Consider the following 27458-nt stretch of genomic DNA (forward strand, 5'->3'; position numbering starts at 1 on the left):
CGAGGATCGCTGGCGTCGTTTGTGTGCCAAAACTGGAGGAAGCAAACCCTGAGTGAATCAGGCTCGGGAATTTCGTCTCTGCATAACTTTGAAACCTGAACACCATCTTCACAACGTTCACAACATTCGCAAACTTCAGCTTTCTTTGCCATCCCATGCCGATCGGCTGTCCTCGCCTAGGTCGTAGTCGCCTGACTGGGATTTCCTTTGGCTTGAAACAAAGTTTGAAGCCTGCTATTCCGACAGTCTATTTCACCGCCACGATGAGCTCAAAGGCAGCTCGGAGCTTCGCGCCGCTTGGAAGTTCCCGTTTGAATGGAGCTGGATCCGGCGAGCAGCTCAAGGGTGTTGTGTTTGATATGGATGGCACGCTATGTACGATGCGCCGAGCTCTCCGGAGTAAACATGGTATAGCCAATAATACTAACCACGAATGAAGGCGAACCACAGAATTACATGTTCAAGGAGATGAGAGACGCTCTCAAAATTGACAGTGGGATTGACATCCTTGAGCATATGCATTCACTCCCAGAACAAGAGCAGAAGGAAGCTTTCACCAAAATCCAAGACATTRAAAGCAACGCCATGGTGAAACAGAAACCACAACCTGGACTCATTACCCTTATGGAGTATCTCGATYGCAACAACATTCTCAAGGCAATCTGCACGAGAAATTTTGAGTGAGCAGGAACTTGGTCCGGTTCGAAATGCCCACTGCTGACACGATTCGCTATACAGCTCGCCCGTGAATCATTTCCTGGAGAATCACATTCCAAAACACCTCAATGCGTTTGCTCCTATCATCACGAGAGAGTTCAAGCCTGCAAAGCCATCTCCTCATGGCATATTGCACATAGCTCACGCCTGGAATGTCGTGGAAAGTGCCTCTGTTCCTGACACGCCCGCCAAGGAACGTCCAATTCCTGTGCTGATGGTTGGTGATTCCGTCGATGATATGGCGGCTGGGCGGGATGCTGGCTGCGTTACTGTGTTGTTGAGAAGCGAAGGAAAGGAGGATCTGGAAACCGATGCGAGGACCGACGTCGTGATCAGCAGACTTGACGAGCTTGTGRAGCTTCTTGAGAATGGTCTTCAAGCTAGATAGGAGAGAGCACTCACGAGTGTGAAGATGCACAAACAGGATAGCAATGAGAGATGGCACGTGTCGACATGAAAAGTCTGGAAACCTGAGAATTACTACTACACTACTAGATCTCTAGATAAAACAAACCGTACCGCTAGAGACAATGCCCTCCCCCATCTCTTACTCTGCCTCCTCTGTAAAGTTGGTAGTTGACAAGTTTTTATTGCCAGGTACGATGAATCTGCTCGGCAGTTAGCAATGTAGCAACAAAATGAGGTAGGGAGACTCACGGCTTGATCTTTGGTAGACGATTAAGAGTATCGTCAGAGAAACCAAGATGATCCTTAACAATCTGCTTGGGCGTTAATCCAAGCCACTGTGCGACTGAAATATCGTTGTACGTGGGCGCTTGTAGAACCTCCAGGTATACTAGATCAGTAGTTCCAGTGTTTTCGAGGTAGTGAGCTGCGACTGCGGGCACGTAACCAGTATCTCCAGCTTGAAAGTCAAAAGTCCTTGAACTTTGGGGTGCCGAGAAGACAGTGAGTCGCCCCTGACCTGCTATGAAGTAATCCCATTCGTCAGAGGTCGTGTGCCAATGAAGCTCTCTCATGGCGCCTGGCTTAACGGTGAACAGAGCTGCAGCAAAATCTTTCGCGATGGGAAATGTATTACTGTCTAAGATCTTGATGGTCCCACCATCAACTTCATATGGTTCCTGTTGCGAGAAGTGGTACGAGTAGGTGCGATCCAGGGGAATGCTACCTGCTGGACCTGTCACGTTCGATTCGGAAATGTTCTTGGGTGCSGGCGTGCCGTTGAAGATATAGAGTTGACCTTCTGGAATCTTGTCTAGCGCGGAGGTATCCACTCTGAGATCCTTTGCGAGTACCGACTTGGGGTTTCGTTCGAACAGCTCGGAGACTAAGAAGGTTCCATCTTCGCTGAATTCACCGCTGTCAAAAACGAGCAGAAATTCGACGCCTTCATCGAATACTTGGATGGAATGAGGCACGCCTGCTGGGAAGAACCAGACGTCGCCTTGCTGAAGATCGTCCACGAAAGTCTCGCCGGCCTCGTTAACAGCAGTCACGCGGACGGAGCCATTTAAAATCAGCGACCACTCGTTGGTTTGATGCCTAGAGGAGATCCCGCATGTCAGTTCATGTCTGCAGGTCAAAAGCTTTCATCAAACATACCAATGGAGCTCACGGTAGGCATGCGGCGCTAGATACATGTCCACACCTGCCATCTGAGTTGCAATAGGCAGCTGATCTACGTTTTGCTGTCGTGCCCAGCCAGCGCTATTCTTCCCGTGTCGATTGTGTGACAGGCCCAAGGGCCACTTGGCATTGGGGACGTCGCCACTGTCGGTTCCGGGAGGTGCGTACAGATCGCTGTTCTGCTTCTCGAGCTCGATGTTCCGTGGACCAGGGTCAGTTGGCGCTTTCTTGTCACCACCACGAATAGGCTGGGGAACGTCAACCTCAGTGAGATCAAGATATAGACCAAGATCAGTATCGGCTTCCTGGTTCGTCACAAGGTGAACTTGATCTGCGGGGATGTAGGCGGGAAGCTCTTTGTCCACTGTATTGCTTGGATTGTAGCCTGCTAAACCAGTCGGACCACGCAAGGAGCCGCGTGCATTAGTAGGGCCGAAAGGCAATCTGGTAGGTGTGTCGAGTATGGCGAACTCTGGGGGCTCTTGGTCGCTGCCCTCTTGTCGCCGATGCACGATACCACCCTCTGGGCGTGGTCTCCGCGGGGCTGCCAAAGCCTCCGCCAGAAGTGCGGCAACAATCAAACAGGTGCGCATACTGAGATACGAGGCTTGGGAATGAGATTTGAACAAACCGTGTAGAGTTCGACATACGAGGCATCCCATATATATATCCTGAAGCTCGGCCATGTGGCATAGGCAAGACGACAATGCCGAGTGGCATCCGCCGCACCCGATGAAAAACAGCTCCAGCTTTGCTCTGGGATTGCTTGCGATCAAACAACGTTTCGTGGGTTGACAAGTTATGGAAAGGTCATCTTTGACCACAGAAGAGATTCACTCATGAGGCGCGAGGGGCCGGGCCTAGCGTACCGGGCGATCAAGCGGAACATTTGTCGCTTTCTCCTAAACCTTGGCAAGTTGGCGCTTGAGCGTGAAGGATTTAACGCTAGCACATAGCAGCAGGGAAGAAACACGAGAGATGGGGGATTTGTAGTGCGCCGCCTCTCCTGGCAGTGGATCGATGAYAACGCTCGCGAGTGGGTAGGTAAGATGATAAGAGTAAGCAGTCTTGCGGAGAGTCAAGCGTCCCATCGAAAGAAATTCTCCTGGCCATGTCTTTGCTATTGTCGGGAGAAAAGGCGTCTTCATCCCCAGCGGGCAGGCGATAAGCTTCAATTCCACCGCACATTGGCAGCAATTGTTTGCAACCAGCATCAGGCTGTTAAAGACTGAAGCTTCTACCGAGTAACCGAGCCGATCCATATGAACCACATCTGGTGCCACTCCCGGTGGCATGACCAGTGGCACTCACCACTCCGCGGACACGCGTCCTCYACGGGTGGGGCGGTTCTTGCGGCAAGTTCAAAGGACTTAGGTTCGCTCATATGCAGTTCCATGAAGGGCCCAGACTTGTCCGCAGACCAATCCGTCGGACTCCTTGTGGCAGTAGTAGTCCATTACTCTTCTGCCAATTGTGAGCGTGATCTGCATTCGCAATGGCTAATCAAATGTGCCTCTTCCCTTACAATCGATGATGCGCGGTTGGAGAGACAGTCTCGAAGAAACCATAGACCACCGCAGTGCCTCTAGAAGAGTTCGACGGCCAGCAGTGTAGAAGATGTTATTGATTCTATCGTGTTCAGGCTTCGCAACACGTTCGAATGTTGCCTTCATTTCTTGGCAGCAGTCTTCATTCTCTCTCCTGTCAGTTCGCCTGGGAGGAGGTGGTTGCAGTTGCCCGCTTCCTGGTAGCTCGCGGTCGAGTCGTAAAAGACGCCGCAACATCCGGATCGTCTTCCGTCAGCTCGAGCAATTCAACGCTCTCTGTAGGCTTGTCTGCAATCCGGCGTCGCTTTTTGGTAGCACCAGACGAGGTTGGAGGATTCGCTGCCTCTTGCTCGGACCATTTCTTGAGAACAGCATCTTCCGAGAGATTCTCCAGAGAATGAAACGATGCGTGATGACCACAACCGTCGCAGTCAAAGCTGGTGGCCGCCTAGTGTCGTTACCGTCAGCTGGAGGAATGTATGGCTTCCTGCATATATAGTACCTTCACTGGATGCAACATGAATCTGAGGCAGGGACATGAAGATATGATGGAGTTCTTATGGTTGCATCGGCCTCGTGGGGGTTTGTAGTCCATGGCGGACCAAACGCTGTTCTGTGGTGGGTAGTTCGCCATCGTTGGGAGTCTTTCTTCAACGCGCTGTTGAAGCAGTCTCTGAATCTGGCATCTCGACAGCAGACGGAGATGTTTCGATCCGTCGCGATCCGTGTCTTGTTTGTTTTGTGACCACAAAGTTGGTCAGAGTTCAAGTTCAAGTTTGTCCACGCGCAGCGGGAAAGATCGCCCTAAATCGCGAATTCACGTGCCCTAGCCCTACTCTTCACTCTCTCGACTCCACAGGTCAACTCTCACTTTCATCCTATCGCATCACAGCCCTACTCAAGCCGACAACCATCCACGACATCGTTTGAGAATCACCAGTTTCCGAGACGAGGGCTACACCATGCCGAAGTTCTTCTGCGACTACTGCGATGTCTACCTCACCCACGATTCGATGAGCGTCCGTAAAGCTCACAACAGCGGTCGCAACCACTTGCGCAACGTTGTGGAATACTACCAGGCGATCGGACACGAAAAGGCGCAAGCAGTAATAGATGGGATCACAAATAGCTATGCAGCAGAAGGACAAGCTATGCCAAGTGCTCCAGGCCTAAATTTTGGTGCTCCTGGCAGCGCTCCATTTCCTCCACCAAATGGCATGCCACCGGGTTTCCCTCCCATGCCGGGTATGGCGGGTGCGATGCCCCCGGGTGCGTTGATGGTGTAGGATTCAACAGCGAACAATGGATACTGACTATTGACCAGGGATGCCCCCAATGCCTCCGGGCTTTCCACCAATGATGGGTGGGCGAGGAATGCCACCGCTACCTCCCGGTTTCCCTGCGCCTCCTGCAGGCTTTCCCCCAGGTTTTGCCCCTCCTGGTATGCCAGCTTTTCCACCGAACGGAGCTCCTGGACATGCGGGCTCACCACCTGGAGGAATGCCTTTTCCGCCTCCTGGTATGCCTCCGGGATTTCCCCCTGGCCCAAGCCCGGGTCCAGGTCAACATCAGTTCCCTCCTCGTCCTAGTGGTGGTTACGGCGGTCCGCCAGGTCATTAGTGTCCACCTGCAGCAAGCCAATACCACTACCGCTGAGGGTCCGCACACAAATGCATGTGCTCCGTTGCTGTCAGTCCCCAGCAGGAACATGTATCCAGGACTAGTGTGTTGATGGACGCCCCAAGCACAATCGACGGAGCACAAGTTTCAGTTTAGACTCCGCGTCTATGCGTTGGAGAACCAATGCTATCCTGCTACAGTACCCGGGGCAGAAACGGGGAGATGCGATATGGCCGCGATTTATGCGCAGAAGACMGRCAAAAGACGAGACTGAGAGACAAGGGGAGTTGTGAGGCCTTGGCGAGGACTTAGAGGAGCTGTTGGAGCACGTGTGTCTAGATAACATTGTATCTTGAGATACAAATATCGAGATCCGCTTCTTGCCAATCAAAAATTGCATGCGCTCCTGCTGAAGCTTGAGCATAATTAGCGAATCTGAATGTTGCCTACAGCGATCATCGTCCTCAATCATAACTATATTCATGTTCTTGCGACTTTGGTGCCCTGCTTGTTTGCCTTGCCAGAACATCGACGGGAAGATCAGCACAATTAAGGTTTGCGCTAGGCAGTGCCGCCCTGCCGAAAAGTTCCCGTCGCACTTGAGAATATCTGCATTCGACGACCTCACTTCTTTACTCCCCATCACCATCCGAATCTTCTCATCGCAAACATGGCTGAACAACTCGTACTCCGCGGCACCCTTGAGGGCCACTCTGGCTGGGTCACGTCCCTCGCGACCTCCCTCGAGAAGTACGCACCCTCACGGTGTCCTAGCATCTCCAATGCGTACTAAAACCACTCTCCAGCCCCAACATGCTCCTCTCCGCCTCGCGCGACAAGACCCTCATCATCTGGGACTTGACCCGCGGTGACGAGTCCTACGGATACCCTAAGCGCTCTCTGCACGGACACTCGCACATTGTTTCCGACTGTGTGATCTCGTCCGACGGCGCCTACGCTCTGTCCTCGTCTTGGGACAAGACTCTGCGCCTGTGGGAGCTGTCCACCGGTCAGACCACCCGCCGCTTCGTCGGCCACACCAACGACGTCCTGTCCGTCTCCTTCTCCGCCGACAACCGCCAGATTGTCTCCGGCTCGCGCGACCGCACCATCAAGCTGTGGAACACCCTCGGTGACTGCAAGTACACCATCACCGACAAGGGCCACACCGAGTGGGTCTCGTGCGTGCGCTTCTCGCCCAACCCACAGAACCCCGTCATCGTCTCCGCCGGCTGGGACAAGTTCGTCAAGGTAGGCATCTCCCTCTCCTCTCAGCCTCTTCACGTCTCCCTCACATGATGCTACAATCAAGTATTTGCTACTTTAGAGCCCCCATCTAGGGCTATGAAACATAACTTTGCCTTCACCGGCGCACTGATCCTTGCCTACACCTTCACCTCTTTGTCAGACAAGCACGGACAGAGCATTGCTGACTTCATACTAGGTTTGGGAGCTCTCCACCTGCCGCCTGCAGACCGACCACGTCGGCCACACCGGATACATCAACACCGTCACCATATCTCCTGATGGCTCCCTCTGCGCCTCCGGTGGCAAGGACGGTACCACCATGCTCTGGGACCTGAACGAGTCCAAGCACCTCTACTCGCTCTCCGCTGGTGACGAGATCCACGCCCTTGTCTTCTCGCCCAACCGCTACTGGCTGTGCGCTGCCACCGCCAAGGAGATTGTCATCTTCGACCTCGAGAAGAAGAGCAAGGTTGATGAGCTTCGCCCAGACTTCATGGAGGGCGGTGGCAAGGCCCGCGAGCCAGAGTGTGTCTCCCTCGCCTGGTCTGCCGACGGTCAGACCCTGTTCGCCGGTTACACCGACAACAAGATCCGTGCCTGGGGTGTCATGTCCCGCGCTTAAATGTTCACTCGTTTAAGTGTGGTTACGAAAGGATGATGAAGGTTGGAAAACGGCACGATGATGTCTCGATACGAGGATCGCTGGTTTTGCTCCCCGAGCTGCCGTGGGAGTATTAGCCAGTCGAAGCCGATGAAAGGTCGATGCGGTGCACGTGCCCATGTAGCGCCGAAAAGAATGATCAGTTTCAACTTCACATGTTCTCAACCGCCTCGTGTTTTCTTTCAAGTTTTCACTCTGCCAGAAGACTCGGTACGAGGTAAAGATAGCAAAATGCTATGATGATCTAATACGTATTGCCTTGTCTGCTGCGAAGACGATCCTTGCGACACTTCTAGCAAGCTTCTCAAAGACCACCGGCTTGATGGCCTGCCTGCCTCATGCACAAGAACTCTTCGCGCTTTGCTTTCTTGCTTGGCGAAGATGCTGGACTGTTAAGCGCATTTGCTCCAGCCTCAAAACGCCATCAGCTCATCCTCGTCGGACGACACATCAATGACATCTTGCCCGGTAGCTTTCAGAGGCAGCGGCAGCTCTTGCACATCTGAGTCGTACCCCGTCTCGACTGCTTCCTCGCCGCTCTGGAAAGTGTTTGCGCGAGGGTCTCCACCTTGCATCTCGGCGACGTCACTGTCATGGTGTTCGTGCTCACCCCCGTCTCCTAGCTGCAATCCCTCCATGTCCACATCCTCGCCACTGCCACTATATCGCTGAACAGCGCCGCCCATCATCCCGAAAGCAGCATTATTCTCAACGGCCTTTTGTTCCTGTTCCTGGCGCTCCTTACGCATCTCATACATGGCATCAAAACTCGTCTTCTTTCCGTCCAGAATGCGCAGGGCCAGTCGCCACGTGCGCATCTGTTCTCTGTCGCGCTCATCATCCCTCACGCCTACGAAGCGATCATTGACCTCATGGAGATCCAGTTGTTCGATGCGAGACTCGGCCCAGAACCACGACTTTCCATTGGCCTTGTCAATGCGAGGATCACTCTGGGTGCTGATTATACGGGCCTCTTGCATGGTACCGAGACCCTGAGATAGATCGACAGGTTTCGCCTTGCTGTTGCCTGTTTCTGCATCGACAGCCCAAGAGGACCACCATGCCTCCATGGCCGTATCTTCGAAGCACTTGCCAACGATTTTGGAGAACGGCACCTCTAACCTTGCCTTCGGCTTTGAAAGGTCAAGAATTGAATACCACTTGCCGTACTTTTCGAGGTTTTTTGGAAGGCCGTGGGTCCCAGGCAAAATTGGCGGTCCACCTTGGAAACTTCTCTTCGGGTCCAAGCTGAAGGCTTTCCCACTGACGTGAAGGCAGACGTGATATGGATGATCGTCATCATAGTCATCGTCACTCGCCTCCTCCAGATTGACGAAGCGGAGTCGGATGGAGGAGATGGCTAGGACGTCCGTGATCTGGCTATGCCCTGCATCGGGGAGCAGACGGACCACGTCGCTATCCAGAATCAATTCTGGTCCAATATAAACGCCCTGCACGAATAGTGTCGCCTCTGGCCACTGCCCTTCGAATGTCTGTTTCCCGATGATGCAAAACGAGTTCGCGACCTTCATAGCATGCGTGATGGTCGGATGAGCCTTCGATGGGTCCTCGAGGCAGTCTTTCCAAAACGAGAATGGGCGTATGGCATGTAAAGGTGCATACTTGTGTTGTGAAGCGATGGGTTTCTCCTTCGTGCTCAGTGGCGTCAATGATTCCACTCTGTACCCAAAAAATGTGACTCCCTGCGTCTTTGCTCCCGACACCTGGTTCAGATCTGCTGCTGACACTGACTCAACCGGAATCTGTGTCACTACACCCGCTTCCCATTGAGGAATTCCCAGCCAGGTACGAGAAGTGATATCGAATTTTCGAAGCCGTTGTGAGTTTGGATGCCATGCCATTCCTTCAGACACCGAAGCGCTTCGGTCGAATAGTACCAACTCACCAAGACGGGGCTCGTACCGGGGCGCCTGTTTCACGGTTTTGAGTAAAGCTTCAACGATATCGTGGCCGGCCCGCCAGTCTGGTGAGGCTTGGTCGATGAATTTCTGCGTGATTTTAGCTGGGTCGACTTCCTTTAGTCGATCGAGCAGCTTGCGATACACATCCTCGCAACCTTCATCATCAACCTGCTTTTGACGAGAGTCACTCGCCGAGTCCAGGGTCGACTTGAGGATGCCTGTGTTTTGACGCTGCTTCTTCGGCTTTGCAACTCGACCAGCCGCGCGAGGAGTGCCAGCGGGACTACGACTAGGCCTCGACGCGGGTTTTGTGCAGAGCTTGCAAGGACACCCATCTGAGCTATTATTGTCTTGCRGAGTCTTAAAGTGCGGATAGAGCTCGGGTATCGAGCGGAAAACACCATTTGGGTGACCATACAGAAATCGGTCAATATGCTTTTGATTGTCTCGGTTCTTGGCGTACCCGGCATAGCCGGCGGGAAGATTTGAGAGAGTGTATGTGACGCCAGGTTGATGACGGCCCTGCTCCTTGRCCCACCTCTCAGCGATCGTGTCCAGATAGTACTGGTCATCGCGATAGTGCGATGCCGCTTGAGGAACGGCTCCAGTGCCGTCAGAGGCTGGCCCGATAGGCACTGTGACCTTCGCTCGAGACATGTTCTTGAGGAGGCCGAGGGAGAGAAGGAAGCGCAGAGATAAGCAGCCGCAAGATACTTGGTACAGGCCTTGGCGATTGCTTCACAGCTTAGCAGAGCTTCGTTGATGTCGTGTTAATGTGCTTGTCGAAGTCTAGGGAAGCCGCAAAACAGCTGAGCTGTTAACGCTTCACTTTGAATTGTGCCAGTTGGCATGTGAGATCATGCAAACTGCTTCTTCGCCGGATCAGTCAMTTGTGCCGAACGGTGTCGACGCGCAGTGACAGAGACTCCTTTCCTTGTCGAGTCGTGGAATCTTTGGATGGCAGCTACAAAGTAAAGCCGCAGTCGGGCACAGCCGTTATGGCCAATGCTTCGCGCTAACCAAAATCAGAAACAGAAACAGAAACAGACTCAGCGGACTCGACCTGAATAATTCTCCTTTGACAACAACACCCGTGGACAATACAGCGGTTTTCATGCTCCCGCTTTACGTTCCCCACCCCACTACCAATCACAAGACATATTGATGCATCTCTGCAGCACACAATAATGACCAAGCTACGCTCTTCCAGAACCAATGCCATGTCGCATCTGACTTTTCGCACGAACAATGCGGAACGCGTACGATCTCTGGGACATGTCGGACGTTGCCCAGACATACCGGTCGACGATGGGTCCAGWGCCATTCCATACGTTGGAGAGAATTATCCAGCATGAAATCGCGGCCAATGGCTCACGACTCGTGCAGCTCTGAGCTCAGAATTTGACACAGGAGTATTGCTTCGGCCAGCAGCCAATCAGGACGATTGCGAGACATCTTCACAAGTCGCATCAGCGCAGAGAAAACCCCGGCAGAACGAGATTCTGTACGGAATGTCGTGCATGATGAATAACTCATAGCGATTGTGATAGCGAGTCCAAATCCGCTGCGGAGCACGGGCCTCGCACGTTCATCAGTTCGTGCATCTCATTTCATGTTCCATGATTGGGCCTTTCCCTCATTCCTTATTTCACCATTAACTTATTTCCTATGGCGACAGAGTCCCGAGGGGCACGCCGTTGTCAACATCCCTATCAACAAGTGTTTCATTAGCAGCATGTTATATAACTCTACTCGCAGCTATAGCACAGTCGCGTCAGCTATATGCTAAGGGAATAATCAAATTTCCCGTCCGCGACTCGTCGGCCAGGATGAAGGCACGTCCAGATGGATCAAACAAGATGGAGACAGTTCCACTACGTTCGACCAAACGCATCTCTGCCATTCCATCCCCGCGGTTGCAGGACAGAATGACCCCTTCCGATCTCGATAAACCCGAAGTGCCAACGCCTTTGAAGCCTCCGATTCCACCTAAGAGCTCGCTGCGAGAGAGTGCGTCAAGCAGTGGACCACCGCCGCAATCAGCAACCTCATCTACCTGGCCACTGAACGCGCGGCCGAGCGAGACTACGCTGCGACCTGGATATGACTGGGTCCCGAATCCTTTATTTGGAGACAAAGGCACCAGAAATAGTTCAGCAGAGGGCGAGAAGCTGGCGGCTTTTGGACGGACGGGTGGATTCCAACCCAGACGGCGAAGTTGGGGAGGCTGGGGTCGAACATGTCTCATTGCTGGTCTTGTAGCTCTTGTTATCATTGGGCTGGCGGTGGGACTTGGTGTGGGRCTCACAGTTCGACGGCGGAATAGAAATGCTGGTAGCGAGGACGAAGCTACGACAGCGCCAACAACAGATAACATCACGGAAACGAATTCCTTCCCCCTAGGACAGTACAGCATGATAACTGCACTCAAGACTATAAACACTGGCTGCACGTCAAACCCTAACACATGGACATGTGCTCCCAACACAACATACAATCCTCAGGACTCGAGCAGCTTCAACGCCAGCATGTCCGATTTCCTCTGGATCATCTCCAATACATCTTCTATTTTCGCAGCAAACGGAACGGCCACAACTTCGGACGCAGGCGTCCCAGCCAACCTTACCATCAGTGCAACGAGCAACCCATTGAGCATAGTGTTTTCCGACGAACCCCTCACCTACTTCAACCCAGCCTCAAACTCCAGCGCGGAGAGGCTTTCCTTTAGTTTTACAATGGCAAAATCTGTCATTCCTGAGATCGATATTAGCGGAACCGACACCCAGTCAAGATGTTACTTCAACGAAACTACTTTTACAGGCACTCTATATCTATCGGAGTCGCGGACATATCCAGACAGCAGSATTACCGTCCCAGACAGTGAGGATACTCAATGGCCGTACGCTATTGAGATCACACAGACTAGCCATGGGGGCCAGATTGGAGACGACATCATCCCKGCGTGCTATACCTTTGCTGATGGCATGAATGGCGACCCGCTTACCGCTGGACTCTCAGCACAGCCCGCAGACTCACAGTGCGAGTGTGCCTACAACAACTTCTGATTCAGACGGAAACGTGGAATCTTAGATGGACGATATGAACTTTCACACGATACCCTACATTAGCGACGGTGTTCTTTAATGTATTAGAAGGTGTTAATATATGTCGCTGGATAAATCGCGGCATGGCATGCAGAGATAGAACGCAATGCCAAATGTTTTGGCTTGTACAAAGTTTCAAGTTCACAGTGAGGTGGTGAGCGTTGATCTCAATGGCAGTTGAAAATAACATTATGGAAGCGATTTGTACATAATGATGGTGATCTCTCGAGGTCATCTTCCAGTGATCTGTACACGTTGGGTATCAATCTCCCTAGTCTGGTGTCGTAAAGTCGTGAAGAAGCAGCCGCAGAATTGCTCATGCGTGAATCACATGAACCACATGGTGTAAGTGACACCCGCCAGCACGACCCAAATGCCTGACATCCCGTACAAGCCTTGCTGCAGACTGCTGGCAGCTCCCTCGCCTCCGGCAGCAGTAGTGCCGTTCTCCAGTGTGCCGTCGACGATCAACGTGCCGTTCACCAGCTTTGCAACGCTGGCGTTGTTCGCCACGGAGTTCAAGTACTCGGTCTCATTGTTCTGCTCGCATCCACAGGCCTGGTAACGACCGCAGTAGCAGTCCATAGGGTGCGACTCATTCGTCTGGCTCGTCCGGTTGTAGTAGTTGTAGTATCCAGGGTAGCCGTAAGAGTAGGCGCCGTACGCGAGAGCAGGGAACAAAAGCAGAACAGCACCACCGCCGATCAGAGCCGGGGCGACGCCACGAGGAGATCGATTTCCAGCCTGGTATGGCACGGCGGCACCGCCACCATAATATCTCCCGCCGTATGATGGCCGCACTCCACTGCCGCTTTTCGTAGAGCCACCGATGTTGGAAGTGCGACTGCTACCGCCTGATGATCCTCCTCCGGACGACCCTCCGCGAGAACCGCTTGAAGATCCGCCAGAGCTGCGACCACCACCTCCACCTCCTCTACCGCCTCCACCTCCACCGCCCTTGCGCTTGAAGAGTTCTTTCGAAGACTCGGTAAATGACTCGAGGTAGGCGGGCAATGCGAGCGCATGGATAGTTGTGACGAACGCGAGCAGGAACAATACTGCCTGAGGAATCCTCATTTTTGCTGTGTGATGTTCCGATGTATGTTTTTTATTACGTCGACGTTCAAGGTGTCCGTATTACTGGTGTAGTATTCGCAATGGTGGGCTCGAACGTGACGTGGGTTGATATTGGAGGCGAGGATGTGGGAGGCGAGGAAGTGCAAGCCTGAGGGACCTTTGTTCTCTATATACCAAGGAAGGATCGCCTCTCCGCCTCAACCGAGAAGGCGAAGCAGCAATCAGTTCTGAAAGTCAATTACCACCGTGCTCTCTTCCACAGAATTCGGCCAATTAAAAAAGCCCTGTCTCGTCTACGACGCTGCGCCATGTCTCTGATCGGCATACCAAGAGATTTAGATCCCTCGTGGGAGCTCGTGATTGCTCGCCGTACGAGAATCCTTCTGCAAATGACGTCGGAATGTTAAAGTCTACTGTGCCTTGTGCAACAGAGGCGCAGTCTGCCTCCACAGCAATCGGATTCGTCGGCAAGATTCCCTGGGAACGCAATGTTTCACGACATACAACGGATGGTCAATGATGGAGTAATCGGACTCTGCTCCGCTCAGTCATGGCTTGGGGGCGAACGCTAATCAGCGGTATCCTTGCGGCTTGATCATGCTCTAAGACTGTCAAGCATTGAAATCTGTCACGATGCGCTCACCGCAAGTCTGGGCGGTATGGCACGACCATCAGATTGTCACTCAATACATGCAAGCGGGGCTTAGTTGCCTTTGTACAAATGTTGTTGATACACATCTACGCTTGAACAAACATCGCTATGCCTTACGGCTAATGCAAATCCTTCTTCGCCGCCTATTGAAGATGTAGAAGTCGCTTTACCTCTTTCTCTTCGGTCGATGCGAAGGATCCCTCCCATGCTTGTCCAGTCTCCTCACTGGAGGGGGAACGTACACCCAGCCCTTTAGTAGAATCTCTTCCATGAGTCTAATCATGTAAGAATCCACATGACCCTGCAGCGCGGCGTCCACCTCATCTTCCGCTTCCGCATGAGCAGGTCCGGGGGTATTGGCCTTGGAGTGATCTTTCGACCGATCGAAATCCACGTCGTCCTGGTGATCTTCCTTTCTTGCCTGCTGCGCTGCTGCGACGTCCTCCTTGTCCTCTACCGACTCCAGCGCTTGGGTCGTAGATTTCTCCTCGCCGCCAAGGAATCGATCAATAGCGAGGCCGACGTCATCGCYCTTTTCCGCTGCTTCTTCCTCTTCACGACGAGCTGGAAGTTGGTACTCGGTTGTGAAGTGCCCGTCTTGAATGACTGTCTGGTCGAGAAGACTCTTTTGGTTGGCACGCCGGAGAATGTTCTCCTCAACGGTCTTTTCGCTGACCATTTTGTAAACGCCRACGTCTCTGACTTGCCCGATACGATGTGCGCGGTCCATACACTGCCGGTCCATCTGTGGGTTCCAGTCGAGGTCGTAGAAAATGACCGAAGAGGCCCCTGTCAAGTTGAGTCCCACTCCTCCCGCACGAGAAGAAAGAATCATGCACTGGTATTTCGAGTCTGGTCGATTGAACTCAGCAGCCATGAGCGCTCTGCGCTCTACGCTCGTGTTGCCATCCAGTCGCAGGTATGGAAGATTCATCAAGCTGAGGAATTGCTCCAGAATGTTGAGCGTGCCTACCATCTGTGTGAATATCAAGCTCCGTGATCCCTTGGATTGGAGCTCACGCAATAGATAAGTGAGGCGCTGAAGCTTGCCGGAGTCGTAGATGAGGAGTCTGGAATCAGGGAACGCGATAGAGGCACGCACGCGAGCTTCGTGGCCAAAGTCATGTTCGATCGGGTATGCGGATGTCATACGGAGGCTGTCCTGTATGCGTGGCGGAATGGCATAGTCCAGAATCGGTACTGTGACGGCAGGAGGGACGAAGGTGAACCGAATGAGCGTCTCTTTCATCTTCTCAGCCAGGCCATCGTAGGTGAAAATGTCGGCTTGTAGCTGCGTGCTCTTGATCAGGCTCCAGTCAATCGGATGCTCGAGTAAAACAGGTCGCTTTCCCATTGAAGGCCATCCGCGCAGACCTCTGGCGCTAGATTGCCAGCGCGAGAGACAGGTGTACGGTTTGAGTTTGTTAATGGTGATGAGCTGGCGGAGGTCTGAGCCATAGACAGGCGTTTGCCCGAAAGAAGACTCGGTAGCCTGGATGCATGCGCGAAGCTGGCTGAGTTTGCGTTGGCGTAGTTGAAGTCGTTGCAATGCTCTGGAGCCGATCACGGTCGAAGGATCAAAGTCTGTGTCCGCAGCCAATGCCTCAACCTCACCAATCTGGCGTTGCAAGAGTTTAGTGGCATCTAGTCGGCGCGCTCGCTGCACAGTCATTCGCATTCTGCCCTCACGAGCGACGATCAAGAATTTCGTCGGTGTTTCTCGGGGAGCACCGAGCAGCTGTCTAACTAGCTGCTCTTTGATACTGTAAACTTCGATTGGGCTTGTTTCCATGGCGAAGCTTGTTTGAATCGGCCGAGGGTCAAAGAGATCAGGATGATTGCACACCCTCCTCAGACTTAGCAGCACCGCACCAGCTTGGACGCCATTGCCCTTGGCAAGGGAGGCTTTCGTCTCCGCAAGGCCCATGTAATCTTGATAGAGCTGACGCTGTCGCTTGCTGAGCTTACAAACAACGACATGCTCTGTCTTCTTGGGAAGATCCTTTTCGACCTCATTCTTTTTGCGACGCAGCAAGAAAGGCCGTAGAGAGATATGCAACTGGTCGACGACTCTTTGTGCACTCTCGGAAATTTTCTGCACGCCCTGGTCGAAGATTTCCTTGACTGGATCCTTCCAGTGGCCGAGAAATTCCTCTAGCTTGCCGTGCGAGCGTTCATCGTCGCCAGCCGTGAGAAAGGTCAGCAGCGCCCAGACCTCGGCGAGGTCATTCTGTAAGGGCGTGCCAGTCAGCAAGAGCCGAGCTCGTGTCCTCAACCGGATGAGAGTCTGCCACCGTTGACTGTTGAAGTTTCTAATGTTGTGAGCTTCGTCGAGAATGAGGTAGTGCCACTGCACTTGGCGGAGCGAGTTGATATCCTGCATTGCAATGTTGTAGCTCGTGATGATCACATTGTAGCCGCGCTTCTCCCTATTCTCGTGGTGAGGATCTCCAACCCAACCACGGCGCTTCGCATTACGCTCTTCTAGGGTGCCATAGTACGCTAAAACACGGAAGGCTGGGAGAAACTTGTGGAATTCCGTCACCCAATTCAAGATAACGGACGTTGGCACGATGACAAGGTGCGGCTCCCACACTTCATGTACCTCTGCAAGGTGTGCCAGAAGTGAGATGGTCTGAATCGTTTTGCCAAGGCCCATCTCGTCGGCCAGTATACCATTTGTTCGGTTGCGGTACAGCGAGGCAAGCCAGTCCAGACCTGCATGCTGATATGAGCGAAGAGTCCCGCGCATAAGTGAGGGAATCGCAACGCGCGATTTGGCGCCAAGATCTTCGAGATGATCCGCATCTGCTTGGGCTGCAATACTTGGATTGGCCTCGTCTACCTTTTCTGCATCATTTTCCTCGGCGGGCTTCTCCTGATGCTGCTCGTCTCCATCGGCAGCAGGCGTCGAAACCTGATGGTTCGAATGCTTCTGTGTGAGCCCAAGATCATGTTCAGCGCCAGCATTGGCGTGTCCATCGAACACGGCCTCGGAGCCAGATCTTGGATGTTCGTCTTCGCCGCCATTCTCCACGCTGGTCACAGGGGTAGGCAAGCCTCCATCTTTCTCACGTAGAGATTTGAGATCTGCCGTGCGGTAAAACCCAAGAATTGATGGCTCTCCTCCGGCCTCTGACTCTTCTTCGTCATCATCATCATCATTGCCGWCGGCTTCGTCACCGGTAGTCATATCTTCATCAGAGTCATAGTCGTCGGAGTCCATATTGGTCGAATCATCTGAGGACAAGTGATCCTCGGCTGTAGTCTCCTCCACGGTCGGTGATGCCGAGCGTGATTTATGGCGTTCGGCGGCATCTGCACCTCCCATTTGACTGATATCGTCCATTTGAGCACGATTCGGAGCGGAACGATTATCCTCTTGGAGATTTGCGACATTATGCGCCGTATCATCCCTCTTTGAGACGTCTTGATTCGGCTCCGCATCATCTTCGCCATCCTCGTCCTTACCTTCAATGCATTTTTCAGGCGGCTCAGCAGGCCTCTGCTTGGCCAATTCAGCTTGATGCGCTTTGTACGCAGCCAGTGTCTCAGCGTCCATGTCTCCTTCGTCTTCCGTAGCATTGCCATCGGCCTCGTCCTCGGACTCACTGATATTGTCTTCATCCGATTCGCTGGCAGAATCGGAGCCCGACGCAGCATCTTCAGAGGAGCTGTTATCATCATCCTCCCTGTCCATATCAACATCGCTGTCTGCGTCCCCACGTTRCTTGAGCAAAAGGTTTTCACTGTACTCCAGCTTTTCTTGCAGCTTTTGTGCCTGTATCCTGCCTTGCTCGGCCTCGTATGCCTTCTTTCTCGCTTCCTGCACATGCGCTTCTACCAATGCCCACTTCGCGCTCACATCCGCAATGACCTGCTTCGCCACGAGCCTGAAAGTTCTGTCTTGCTCTGCAACAATGTCTTCTTCAGTAGGTCCGTTCCGGACTTTCCACTTATCCAAAGCTTCAAAGGCAACCCTTTTGGCCAACAGGCGATGTTGGGCCTTCTCCTTGACTTGTAATTGGCGTAAGTAAAGCGCATGAGCCACGAGCTGGTCGTGATGCGCGATTGATTGTGATGGCTCTGGCTGTCGATCCGCTTGATACAGACTTAGATTCTCCTTGCTCAACGCTCCGCCGGGCTCTGCCTCTTTGAGAATCCTCTGACGCATCGCACCTTCCTCTGCGGCTTGCTTAATAGCTCGCTGGACAAAGTACTCCGCATCTGGAGGGCCGCGATCATTTTCTAAGAACGGCTGTTGCAGCTCTTGCAATTCCCAATCCTCGATTACCTGGTGAAGAGCGAGCTGTGGGGGGTAGGCGGGCTTCGAGACGGCGTTCGGATGATGCGGTGGAATGGGTTTGCGATTGCCCTGGAATCGAAGTCGGATCTTGGGAGTTGGCTTTGATCGGTCGGGGGATATTTCAACATCGCTCTGTCGGGGCGCTTTGCGACTGCGTGGAGGAGAGCAGGGCTGGTCTTCCACTTTGGCATGATAGCTTTCTTTTCGCTTATGCGATCTCTTGGGTGCCGCGGCCTTGGACTGCGGTCCTTTGACCTCGCTGAGTTCCGGTGCTGGAAACGATCGCGTTGGCTGTAGAGCTGCGATTTTGGCCTGAAGCTCGGCGATCTTGGAGTTGGTCGAGGTGGACATTGACGGCCGGTCAGCGGAGGCATCGACGCCATCATCGTTGTGATTCGAATCCGATGTCGCCTTGCGATTCTTCCCAGCAGAGTTCATGTTCGTGTTTCCGCTCGCACACTTTGTGCGGTTCGGCGTTCCACTCTTACTCTTGCTTTCGGCAAGCTCCCGGTTGACGCGCCCACTTTTCCTTCGCCCATCAACGTTGATAACGCTGGCGCTCTCCGCTGCAAATGCCTTCCAGGGAGGACTTGCGCGGGGCAATGATTTGCGCCCGCGACCCTCACTGTCGCTGCTGACGCCGGGTGTGCTCAGGCTGGAGTTGTGGCGCGCGGAAACTCTCCGCCCGTCTACATTCAATGTCGACGTCTCCGCGATAAAGGACCGCCAAGGGGGTGATGGTCCTCGTTTACGTTTACTCTTCTTGCGCCTCTCTCCCGCCTCCGGCGTGGCTGAGGTGGACACCGCGGTCTGAGCATCCTCCTGCGCGCTTTCGTTGGTTTCCTCGCGTTTCGGGGACTCAGCAGCGTTTGCTGCGTCGTTTGCGCCTGCTGTCTCGTGCTCGCACTTGACGAGCATTGCGTCGGTGGTAGGTTCGCCATGGTTGGTAGGTGGTGTTTCAGATCTCGCCTTCGCTGCATCACTGGCCATATCAACCATGCCTCATCATGCAGAACAGAACGCGACCCGGGGGAAGTGGTGGAGAGCGACACGTCTTTACAATCACACGAAGTCGAGGGCTGATTTGGATGCGATGAGCGAGTGGACGTGTCGAGTCCAAGGAAGTTTGTAGACTAGCCTAATGCTCCTACTGCTGCATGTGTTTGTCCACGCCGCTATGGTGGAGAAAGCGCGCCAGCAAGGGTGATATCTGTGTGGGACTCGTGGAATTTTGTGGACACCTCCACTGCTTGATCACCACACCTCAATCGAGCTCACGTCCGCCAACACCGTCTATCTTCTACCATCCGCAACACCGCCATCATGGCCTCTCTCCGACCAATGGCAAGACTGGTCGCTCCACGCGCTCAGCTTGCCCGCGCTCGTATCGCCCAATTCCAGCCCGCCAGGTTCGCATCGAGCACGCAACAGCAACAACCCACGGAGGAGGCCTCGGAGGAGCTGATCACACAGCCCGGCGAAGACATCAACATGGTATGCAATTTCGAGCATTGAGGGCGCTGGCAATACTAGGGACGAGGCTTGATCGGCAGTGGGAGATAATACAGGCGCAGAAGGAGGAAGCGCAGGAGACATTCGGGCATATGAGGACAATACATGCTGACCACACGTCTAATAGAACGGCAACTACCCGGACCCATCACTCACATCCGCTCTGCCGCTGAAGAGACAGTTCCGCGACCCATACGCCGACTGGTGAGCTATGTTGGCCTTCCACAATGGGCCTATCACTAACAAACGCCAGGTGGGACCCGCAGGAGCGAAGAAACTACGGCGAGCCCATTCATGAGGACAATGATATCCTTGGAATCTTCACTCCAGAAGAGTACACGCACTTCAAACCTGGCTGGGGCGCGGTTCTACTTGTGAGGTTGCATCAGTATGTCGGTACTGGACAACAGCTAATGCCCATGCAGGGATCATTCGTCGCCTCCGTCTTTGGGCTGGCGTACGTTGTCGGCAAATTCTACCCAGATAAGGTATTTATCCTGGAAGTGAGACGTCCGACACTCACTGACCTGCTGCAGCCTTCGGTTACACGACACTTTGAGGATGGTCTCGAGGCGGAACTTGGCGGCCCCAAGGCTGTCCGCGCACGCAAGTCCGAGGACGACTGGGCGCCATTGGACCGATCATAGTCTCCAGCGGAAGGCGTGTATATATGTTCCCCTTTGTACTGTCCAAGCCAACGTTGCGTTCAACAACATCCGCGATCGTCAACTCAGCCTGATATTTGACTTATGCCACCGCTAACCCAGCGTCATCAAATTGCGACTTGAGGAGCACCAGCGTCCGACCACATATATTCAGCCGTAACGGTAACCCCCTCGAAAGGCACTGGGCACGCGTGTTGGGTTCCCCGCTGTTTGGCTGTTTGCGCCAGCCATGTCTGATGCTATTGGGCGAGCTTGCAGAATCAGTGATTTTGCGCATATTGACCGGATATTTAGGACCACTTGCTTGGCGAATTTACAGGGAAATCTGGCGAGAACTCGGTACTTTCGCTGCGACTAACGCATAGCCGTCCTCCTTCGTCGACCAATCTGGATGGGGATGAGTATGACGGCGGTGTGGTGCTTTCCAACAGTCGCTATAGAAGCAATTGGCGCGCAGCCTACACATGTCTCACTGGGGCCTGAAGACACTCTCGCTCGTAGTACTTATGAGCTGGACCAATTGGTCGATCCCTCAAAAAGGAGCAATGTGTGCTTCCACCCCCTGGTCCGACTCTCTCGATCTCCATCAACAAACCTCAGCATAACTGGCATGCCAATGGCACTTTTTCTCATCAGAGCAAGGAGAGCAAAGAGAACAATTTCATTCGGTAAGGTAGACTTGATATATCGCTTGAAGCACGCCCATGCTTGGTAAGTCGCTTGCGTCATCCAAACAACCTTTTCCTTCTGACTCTTCAGTTTAGACACATCAACCCGTCAATTTTTCTGAGCTCTAGTACGCCATTGCGCCAGCGAGCTTGAGTAGCTGCTCCGTTTCGACGGGCTCCTCGAAGGGTAGATCACGATGGTATGGATCCTCCTTTCCAAATCGCAGGATTTTCTCATTTCGCCAGAAGTTGCGGTGGGGCATATGCGTTGTACGATGCCTTTGGTGGAATATGTCACTTTTCTTTTGCAGGTCCTCTGGTGTCGCCCATGCTGCAGGAGTGTAGCAGGCATCTTCAATGATGGTCAGCAGGAACCCTCAAGACGATGCAGCCTCAACTTACAAACTATGCTCCTGGTCTGATTCGACTGCGGGAGCACGTTCCAATGAACAGTCCGGCTGTCCCAAAGAATCAGATCTCCAGGCTCGACACACACTTTGATCTCTTCAGCACCGCGCTGTTTGAACCACTCCACCTCTTCTGGTTCGAATCCATGCCAATCTCCTGGGACCGCGCCCCATTTCGCCTTTTTTTCTTTGCTGTGGGTCTTAAAGAAGAGATCGTTCAAATCTTGGGAGCGCTTAAGTACTACAAGTCCACCATCATCTGGTCCGTTTGGAGCGAAGTTGATGATGCCTTGAGCGCAGTGGAACCCTTGATGGTGCGGATTCTGGTCAACATGTGGCCATGGCGTAGAAGCCGTCCGCTTGCCCTCTGGCAGTGGGAGTGTGTGGTTTATGCCATCAAACGACACCAGGAGCTCTTTGGTGTTCCAGAGCTTCTCAAATGCACCGATGACACCTGGCTCACTGCACGCGTCAGTGACCCACATATCCCACATCGGACTTTCTTGAAGACGGTACTCACAGCCTAGCATCCCATACGAATTTCTCATGGGGCACGCCATATCCATGGTACATGCCTCCCTTCATGTGTGCTGGCAGATGCTCCTCTGTCCAAGTTGTCGGGTCGTTGCGGTCGAAACCTAGGGGAAAGCGCTCAAGCCATCTGGTCATTTCTTCAATATAATGGGCACATCGCTCCTCCGGCATGGCGCCTTTCACGACGGCGATACCATCACGAAACAAGTCATYGCGAAAGTCGCCGTACTGCTGAGCAGTATCCGGAAACGGTGGAGGTGAGTCTCGATGCGGCATGCTGATATGGGCACACAGCTTAAAAGCAGTATGATCAGTCTTATGCTCACTGCTTTCAGTGCGACTTATGAGACTTCAATTGTGGCTCGTTGCAGCGTTTGCAGCATTAGGCGAATGCGTTGGGCTGGAGCTTGTTTGAGAGCTGCAATCAATGCATCGAAGTATCGCCTTGGCCGTGTTCGACTATCTGCCCCACATTTAAACTGGCCGCTCGTCCAGATCTTTGCATCGGAGGTTGTTCAGACTCCTAAAGTCCTCTCGAGCATTCTAGCGCTTGCGCGTTGGCAGCAATTGGAATCTCGCAAAACTGCATCGGCAAAAAGGTCTTTGGCCATCAAGAAAAGCTCCCGCTGCAAGGAGACACTGTATGCTGTCGCAGAGCAGTGAACAATCAATATGCAATTCAGGAGCCGAACATGGTCCCCCGAGTCCTGCACTGGCTGATAAGCACTGATAGGCCTAGCTCACGTGTAGAGATGGTAGCAAGGATATCTCTTACCGGGTAAAAGTTGCCAGGACATTTGATTCCCAAGCACATTGGCAGTTCACTGGATTCCGAGCCGCATCCTTCACCCTTGGAACGTGGAGTACAGCTCAATGGACCATGGTGCGGAGCGTCAACCGCTGTTTTTCCGACACTCTTAGGCGGAGCAACATGTTCGCCTCGCTACGATGCCTGTCCTCGGTGCCATGCCTATCTGTGCCACTGAGCTCTATGCTACTGCGCGATGACATTGTTATAATCCGCCTGAAGCAGAGGTTGCCTCGCTGTACCGCTCGCAGGACGCAATGACCATAACTAACACAGCGAGCACTCTTGGAAACAATACACATCCGCAATGGTGGAAGGATCCGGCACTTCGCAGACTGAACGCATTGATACTGGCCATCATAACGGTCCAAATCACTTGTGGCTATGATGAGGCAGTGGTGGGTTCCTTGCAAGCKATGCAACCATGGAAGGCTGCAATGGGGAATCCTGACGCCTCGGAGACCGGCCTCATCACGACCGTCATCTTCATCGGAGGATTTCTAGGTGCCATCCCTGGCTCGATATGCTCGGACAAGTATGGACGCAAGATGGGTATTCTGGTGGGATCGGCGTGCACAGCTGTCGGCAGTGTTATTCAGACTTGCTCGAAAGGCTACACACAGTTTGCGGTTGGTCGAGGTCTGATCGGTGTGGGTATCAGCTTCACTTGCGTCGCCGGTCCAAGTCTCATCGCTGAGTTGGCTCATCCCCGTCAACGCGGTACAGTTCTGGGATTCTTCAACACGCTCTGGTACGCTGGATCAATTATCGCAGCCTGGGCTAGTTTTGGGAGCGGCCATATGCAGAATTCGTGGTCGTGGCGGATCCCATCACTGATCCAACTTCTCGCTCCTGTCTTTATAGCACTCGTGTTGCGCTGGATTCCCGAATCGCCACGCTACCTGCTTTCAAGAGGCCACGAAGAGGAAGCTGTATCGCTTTTGCTGAAGCACCACGCTAACGGCGCGGTCGACGACGAGCTGGTCGCGTGGGAAGTGGAAGAGATTAAAGCTGCCTTGACCGCCGAGTCGAAAGACATTGAGCTTGGGTGGCGAGTACTATGGCATACCAGAGCCAATCTGAGAAGGGTCGGGACGGTTGTCGTTGTTAGTCTACTTTGCTTGTGGTGTGGCCAGGGGATCATCAGTTATTACTTTTCTCCTATACTGACACAAGTTGGCATCACTGGCACGAATCAGCAGACCGGCATCAATGGCGGTATGCAAATCTGGAACCTCATGGTCAGCATCGCTGGCGCGATCTTAGCCGACAAGATTGGCAGACGAGCGTTGTGGATGACTTCCTTCATCTCGATGATCCTTGCGAACATTGGCACGATTGTCAGCAACGCAATCGTGGCGAAAGATGCGGACAACAGAACCGCTGCATACTTCGTCATCGTCTTCCTTTTCCTCTACAACGCCGGATTCAACATTGCATGCAATCCACTGGCTTACGCATATCCGACTGAGCTCCTACCATATGCTATGCGCACCAAGGGCGTCAGTATTTTCGTCTTGGTCGGACAAGCTCTGCTCATTGTCAATCAGGTTAGTGGCGCGGTATTCTCGTAGTATTGTTTGCATCAAGTATATTGACTATCCCCAGTACGTGAACCCGATTGCCATCGATCGCATTGGTTGGTACTATTGGATATTCTATCTCGGAATGCTGTGTTTGGGACTTGCGACCATCTACTTCAYTTTCCCTGAGACGCGCGGTTTGACGTAAGTTTGACCTACTCGTCTTCTGTGAGCCATGGCTAACTTTTGTACTTGTCGGTATCTAGTTTGGAGCAGATTGCGACGTTGTTCGATAGGGATGATACCAGCGATGTTATCGAAGGCGTCGAGGTGGATGAGAAGCAGCCGGTGGTGGCGATTACGACAGTCAAAGATAGCAAGGATGAGTAAGTCTACTAGTTGACGCTGCACAGCTGTCCGAACGGCTGCTGCAAATAGAGATCCCACCTACCTAGGTAGTGTGGTTCCCTTGGTCATCAGCTTGCGAACAGAAATACATGTACCTACAAAGCACGTCAGGTACTGTCGGGCTCGCCTCGCTGCTACGTCCAATGGTCTATACTGCCTTCATTCCACCCCAGTCCAAACTGACTGAGCACACAGTAGCTGTCGGTCGTCTTGGATTTATCAATAACTACGCAGCATAGCCTACCGGACAAGACGAAGCTGAAATCATGGCAAGTCTTTAGGCTATCCATTCCAGCGGAGAAAGACAGGTGGCCGACAGAGATTGGACAATGGAGATTGTTGGGTCTCTGCTCGACAGGTTGATGATTCCGCTCACTAGAAGCAAGCTCCCGACAAAAGTGACTCCCGTCGTCCCATAGAGAGTGCATTTTGCCCCCGTCCCCCTCCCGAGTGGCGTTGCTTTAAGGTGTGCGTGAGTCTTGAATTCATGTCACTTTTCTCGTGACGGCGATATTCCTGACTGTAGCAGTGAAGACAGTACCTCAGCCTTCGACTTCGCTGTCCTTCGGAGATTCCACCCTCCTCGCGATTCTTCATTTTCGCAAGCGATTTCCACGACGTGATCGGCAAAGCTTTTTCCAGCCACTGTCAATATTGGTCATCTCGATTCAGTGCACCCCGTCGCTCCACGGCAGGCGCGTGGAGCAGGTATATACCTACGGTACGTTCGGAGTAAGGAAACGTGGAGTGAAGGAGTCACGGACTCGAACCCTTCCGTTCACATGCTCGAGGCATGTCAATATCTTCGCCGAGATATGTCCGGCCTTCTTTGTCGTCCCCACGATCTCCACAATTCGGTTAGTCTCGGGATTCAGATCACTAGGTKGATCATGTCGTCGACCTGCAGTGGCCAAAATACACTACCTATTCCCGGCCGTAAACCATAATTGATATCTGGGTCCTCCATCCTCCAATTCTCGTCTTGCAATTTGTAGCAACATGGCTTCCCTCGCACGAACTCTTCGACCCCTGGCACGCGCCGCCGCCACTTCTACGACCCGCACCCGAACACCGCTAAGCCGAGCAGCATTCGCCCGATCAACACCTTCAGCGTAAGAAGCAGGATGGCAAAATATTGGCTGGAAGAAATACAGGACTGACCAGCCCATCTACAGCACACGATGCCTCTCTTCCACACCACAACGGCGGGATGAGCGAGACGAGGTCGCCGCGATCGATTTCGACTCCCTTCACCCTACGCCCATCTTCCACCTGTCCGAAGTCGAGGCTGCCATGGCCGAGTCCGTCTCCAAATTTGCCAACGATGTCATTCTACCAAAAGTACGAGACATGGATGAAGCCGAGAAGATGGATCCCGCGGTGGTGGAGCAGCTGTTTGAGCAGGGACTGATGGGAGTGGAAATTCCTGAAAAGTACGGTGGCGCTGGTATGAACTTCACCAGTGCCATTGTCGGGATCGAGGAGCTTGCACGAGTTGATCCCAGTGTCAGCGTCCTGTGCGATGTACACAACACGCTTGTCAACACCGCAATCATCAAGTGGGGCAGCGAGGAGTTGAAGAAAAAGTGGCTGCCACAGCTTTCCACCAACATTGTTGGCTCCTTTTGTCTCTCCGAACCTGCGTCGGGATCTGATGCATTCGCACTCAAGACCAAGGCCGAGAAGACGGATGACGGCTATGTGATCAATGGAAACAAGATGTGGATCACCAACTCCATGGAGGCTGGTTTCTTCATCGTCTTCGCAAACCTTAACCCCGACAAGGGCTACAAGGGCATAACCGCCTTCATCGTAGACAAAGAGAACCCTGGTCTTCAAATCGCCAAGAAGGAGAAGAAGCTCGGAATCAAGGCCTCTTCCACCTGCGTGCTCAACTTCGATGATTGCAAGGTCTCCAAGTCTGACCTGCTCGGAAAGGAGGGCGAGGGCTACAAGTACGCCATCGGTCTTCTCRACGAGGGACGTATCGGAATTGCAGCACAGATGACTGGACTTGCAATTGGTGCGTGGGAGAACGCTGCGAAATATGTGTGGAACGACCGAAAGCAGTTTGGCAAGCTCGTGGGTGAATTCCAGGGCATGCAGCACCAAATGGCGCAGGCCTGGACTGAGATCACTGCTGCACGCGCATTAGTCTACAATGCTGCTCGCAAGAAGGAGGCGGGTCAGGACTTTGTCATGGACGCTGCCATGGCCAAGCTGTACGCATCTCAAGTTGCTGGCCGTGTTTCTGGGCAGGCTATTGAATGGATGGGAGGAATGGGCTTCGTGAGAGAAGGTCTTGCGGAGAAGTACTGGCGTGACAGCAAGATTGGACAGATTTATGGTGAGTTGGCAGCGACATTTCATGATGATCTACTATTCGACAATTTGAGGCTAACTTCCTACAGAGGGCACCAGCAACATTCAACTGACGACCATTGCCAAGCTGTTGCAGAAGGAATACACCACATGATGGAGCCAGACCA

General features: G+C 53.1%; 13 protein-coding genes; 7 read left to right on the plus strand and 6 right to left on the minus strand.

Annotated features, from left to right (window-relative positions):
* Positions 1-263: 263 nt before the first annotated feature.
* RCC_08120 (related to putative haloacid dehalogenase-like hydrolase) lies at positions 264-1105 on the plus strand (the record flags this gene model as incomplete). XM_023773372.1 has 3 exons in its annotated part: positions 264-375; positions 440-680; positions 739-1105. The coding sequence occupies 3 exons, from the start codon at positions 264-266 to the stop codon at positions 1103-1105; spliced, it is 720 nt and encodes a 239-aa protein (XP_023629140.1).
* A 159-nt stretch (positions 1106-1264) lies between these two features.
* RCC_08121 (related to oxalate decarboxylase) lies at positions 1265-2900 on the minus strand (the record flags this gene model as incomplete). XM_023773373.1 has 3 exons in its annotated part: positions 1265-1325; positions 1375-2223; positions 2284-2900. 3 exons carry the CDS (start codon positions 2898-2900, stop codon positions 1265-1267), a joined length of 1527 nt encoding a protein of 508 aa, XP_023629141.1.
* Positions 2901-4011: 1111 nt separating this feature from the next.
* Positions 4012-4449, minus strand: RCC_08122 (uncharacterized protein; the record flags this gene model as incomplete). XM_023773374.1 has 2 exons in its annotated part: positions 4012-4302; positions 4357-4449. The coding sequence occupies 2 exons, from the start codon at positions 4447-4449 to the stop codon at positions 4012-4014; spliced, it is 384 nt and encodes a 127-aa protein (XP_023629142.1).
* Positions 4450-4816: 367 nt separating this feature from the next.
* Positions 4817-5474, plus strand: RCC_08123 (uncharacterized protein; the record flags this gene model as incomplete). XM_023773375.1 has 2 exons in its annotated part: positions 4817-5123; positions 5179-5474. 2 exons carry the CDS (start codon positions 4817-4819, stop codon positions 5472-5474), a joined length of 603 nt encoding a protein of 200 aa, XP_023629143.1.
* Positions 5475-6144: 670 nt separating this feature from the next.
* On the plus strand, positions 6145-7344 carry RCC_08124 (probable CPC2 protein; the record flags this gene model as incomplete). XM_023773376.1 has 3 exons in its annotated part: positions 6145-6224; positions 6281-6725; positions 6919-7344. 3 exons carry the CDS (start codon positions 6145-6147, stop codon positions 7342-7344), a joined length of 951 nt encoding a protein of 316 aa, XP_023629144.1.
* A 452-nt stretch (positions 7345-7796) lies between these two features.
* RCC_08125 (uncharacterized protein) lies at positions 7797-9962 on the minus strand (the record flags this gene model as incomplete). Its single annotated transcript, XM_023773377.1, has 1 exon — positions 7797-9962. The coding sequence occupies one exon, from the start codon at positions 9960-9962 to the stop codon at positions 7797-7799; it is 2166 nt and encodes a 721-aa protein (XP_023629145.1).
* A 1172-nt stretch (positions 9963-11134) lies between these two features.
* Positions 11135-12370, plus strand: RCC_08126 (uncharacterized protein; the record flags this gene model as incomplete). The annotated part of the gene is made up of 1 exon (XM_023773378.1): positions 11135-12370. The coding sequence occupies one exon, from the start codon at positions 11135-11137 to the stop codon at positions 12368-12370; it is 1236 nt and encodes a 411-aa protein (XP_023629146.1).
* Positions 12371-12736: 366 nt separating this feature from the next.
* Positions 12737-13486, minus strand: RCC_08127 (uncharacterized protein; the record flags this gene model as incomplete). The annotated part of the gene is made up of 1 exon (XM_023773379.1): positions 12737-13486. One exon carries the CDS (start codon positions 13484-13486, stop codon positions 12737-12739), a length of 750 nt encoding a protein of 249 aa, XP_023629147.1.
* Positions 13487-14304: 818 nt separating this feature from the next.
* RCC_08128 (uncharacterized protein) lies at positions 14305-19362 on the minus strand (the record flags this gene model as incomplete). Its single annotated transcript, XM_023773380.1, has 1 exon — positions 14305-19362. The coding sequence occupies one exon, from the start codon at positions 19360-19362 to the stop codon at positions 14305-14307; it is 5058 nt and encodes a 1685-aa protein (XP_023629148.1).
* A 405-nt stretch (positions 19363-19767) lies between these two features.
* Positions 19768-20603, plus strand: RCC_08129 (uncharacterized protein; the record flags this gene model as incomplete). XM_023773381.1 has 3 exons in its annotated part: positions 19768-19938; positions 20084-20160; positions 20210-20603. The coding sequence occupies 3 exons, from the start codon at positions 19768-19770 to the stop codon at positions 20601-20603; spliced, it is 642 nt and encodes a 213-aa protein (XP_023629149.1).
* Positions 20604-21414: 811 nt separating this feature from the next.
* Positions 21415-22506, minus strand: RCC_08130 (uncharacterized protein; the record flags this gene model as incomplete). XM_023773382.1 has 3 exons in its annotated part: positions 21415-21620; positions 21692-22158; positions 22217-22506. The coding sequence occupies 3 exons, from the start codon at positions 22504-22506 to the stop codon at positions 21415-21417; spliced, it is 963 nt and encodes a 320-aa protein (XP_023629150.1).
* A 948-nt stretch (positions 22507-23454) lies between these two features.
* Positions 23455-24951, plus strand: RCC_08131 (related to hexose transporter protein; the record flags this gene model as incomplete). XM_023773383.1 has 3 exons in its annotated part: positions 23455-24588; positions 24647-24765; positions 24828-24951. The coding sequence occupies 3 exons, from the start codon at positions 23455-23457 to the stop codon at positions 24949-24951; spliced, it is 1377 nt and encodes a 458-aa protein (XP_023629151.1).
* A 1017-nt stretch (positions 24952-25968) lies between these two features.
* RCC_08132 (probable acyl-CoA dehydrogenase, mitochondrial precursor) lies at positions 25969-27445 on the plus strand (the record flags this gene model as incomplete). XM_023773384.1 has 3 exons in its annotated part: positions 25969-26081; positions 26145-27316; positions 27381-27445. The coding sequence occupies 3 exons, from the start codon at positions 25969-25971 to the stop codon at positions 27443-27445; spliced, it is 1350 nt and encodes a 449-aa protein (XP_023629152.1).
* Between the last annotated feature and the right edge of the window lie 13 nt (positions 27446-27458).

Source organism: Ramularia collo-cygni (genome assembly GCF_900074925.1).
Source record: "Ramularia collo-cygni strain URUG2 genome assembly, contig: RCC_scaffold13, whole genome shotgun sequence".
Classification (NCBI taxonomy): Eukaryota; Fungi; Ascomycota; class Dothideomycetes; order Mycosphaerellales; family Mycosphaerellaceae; genus Ramularia; species Ramularia collo-cygni.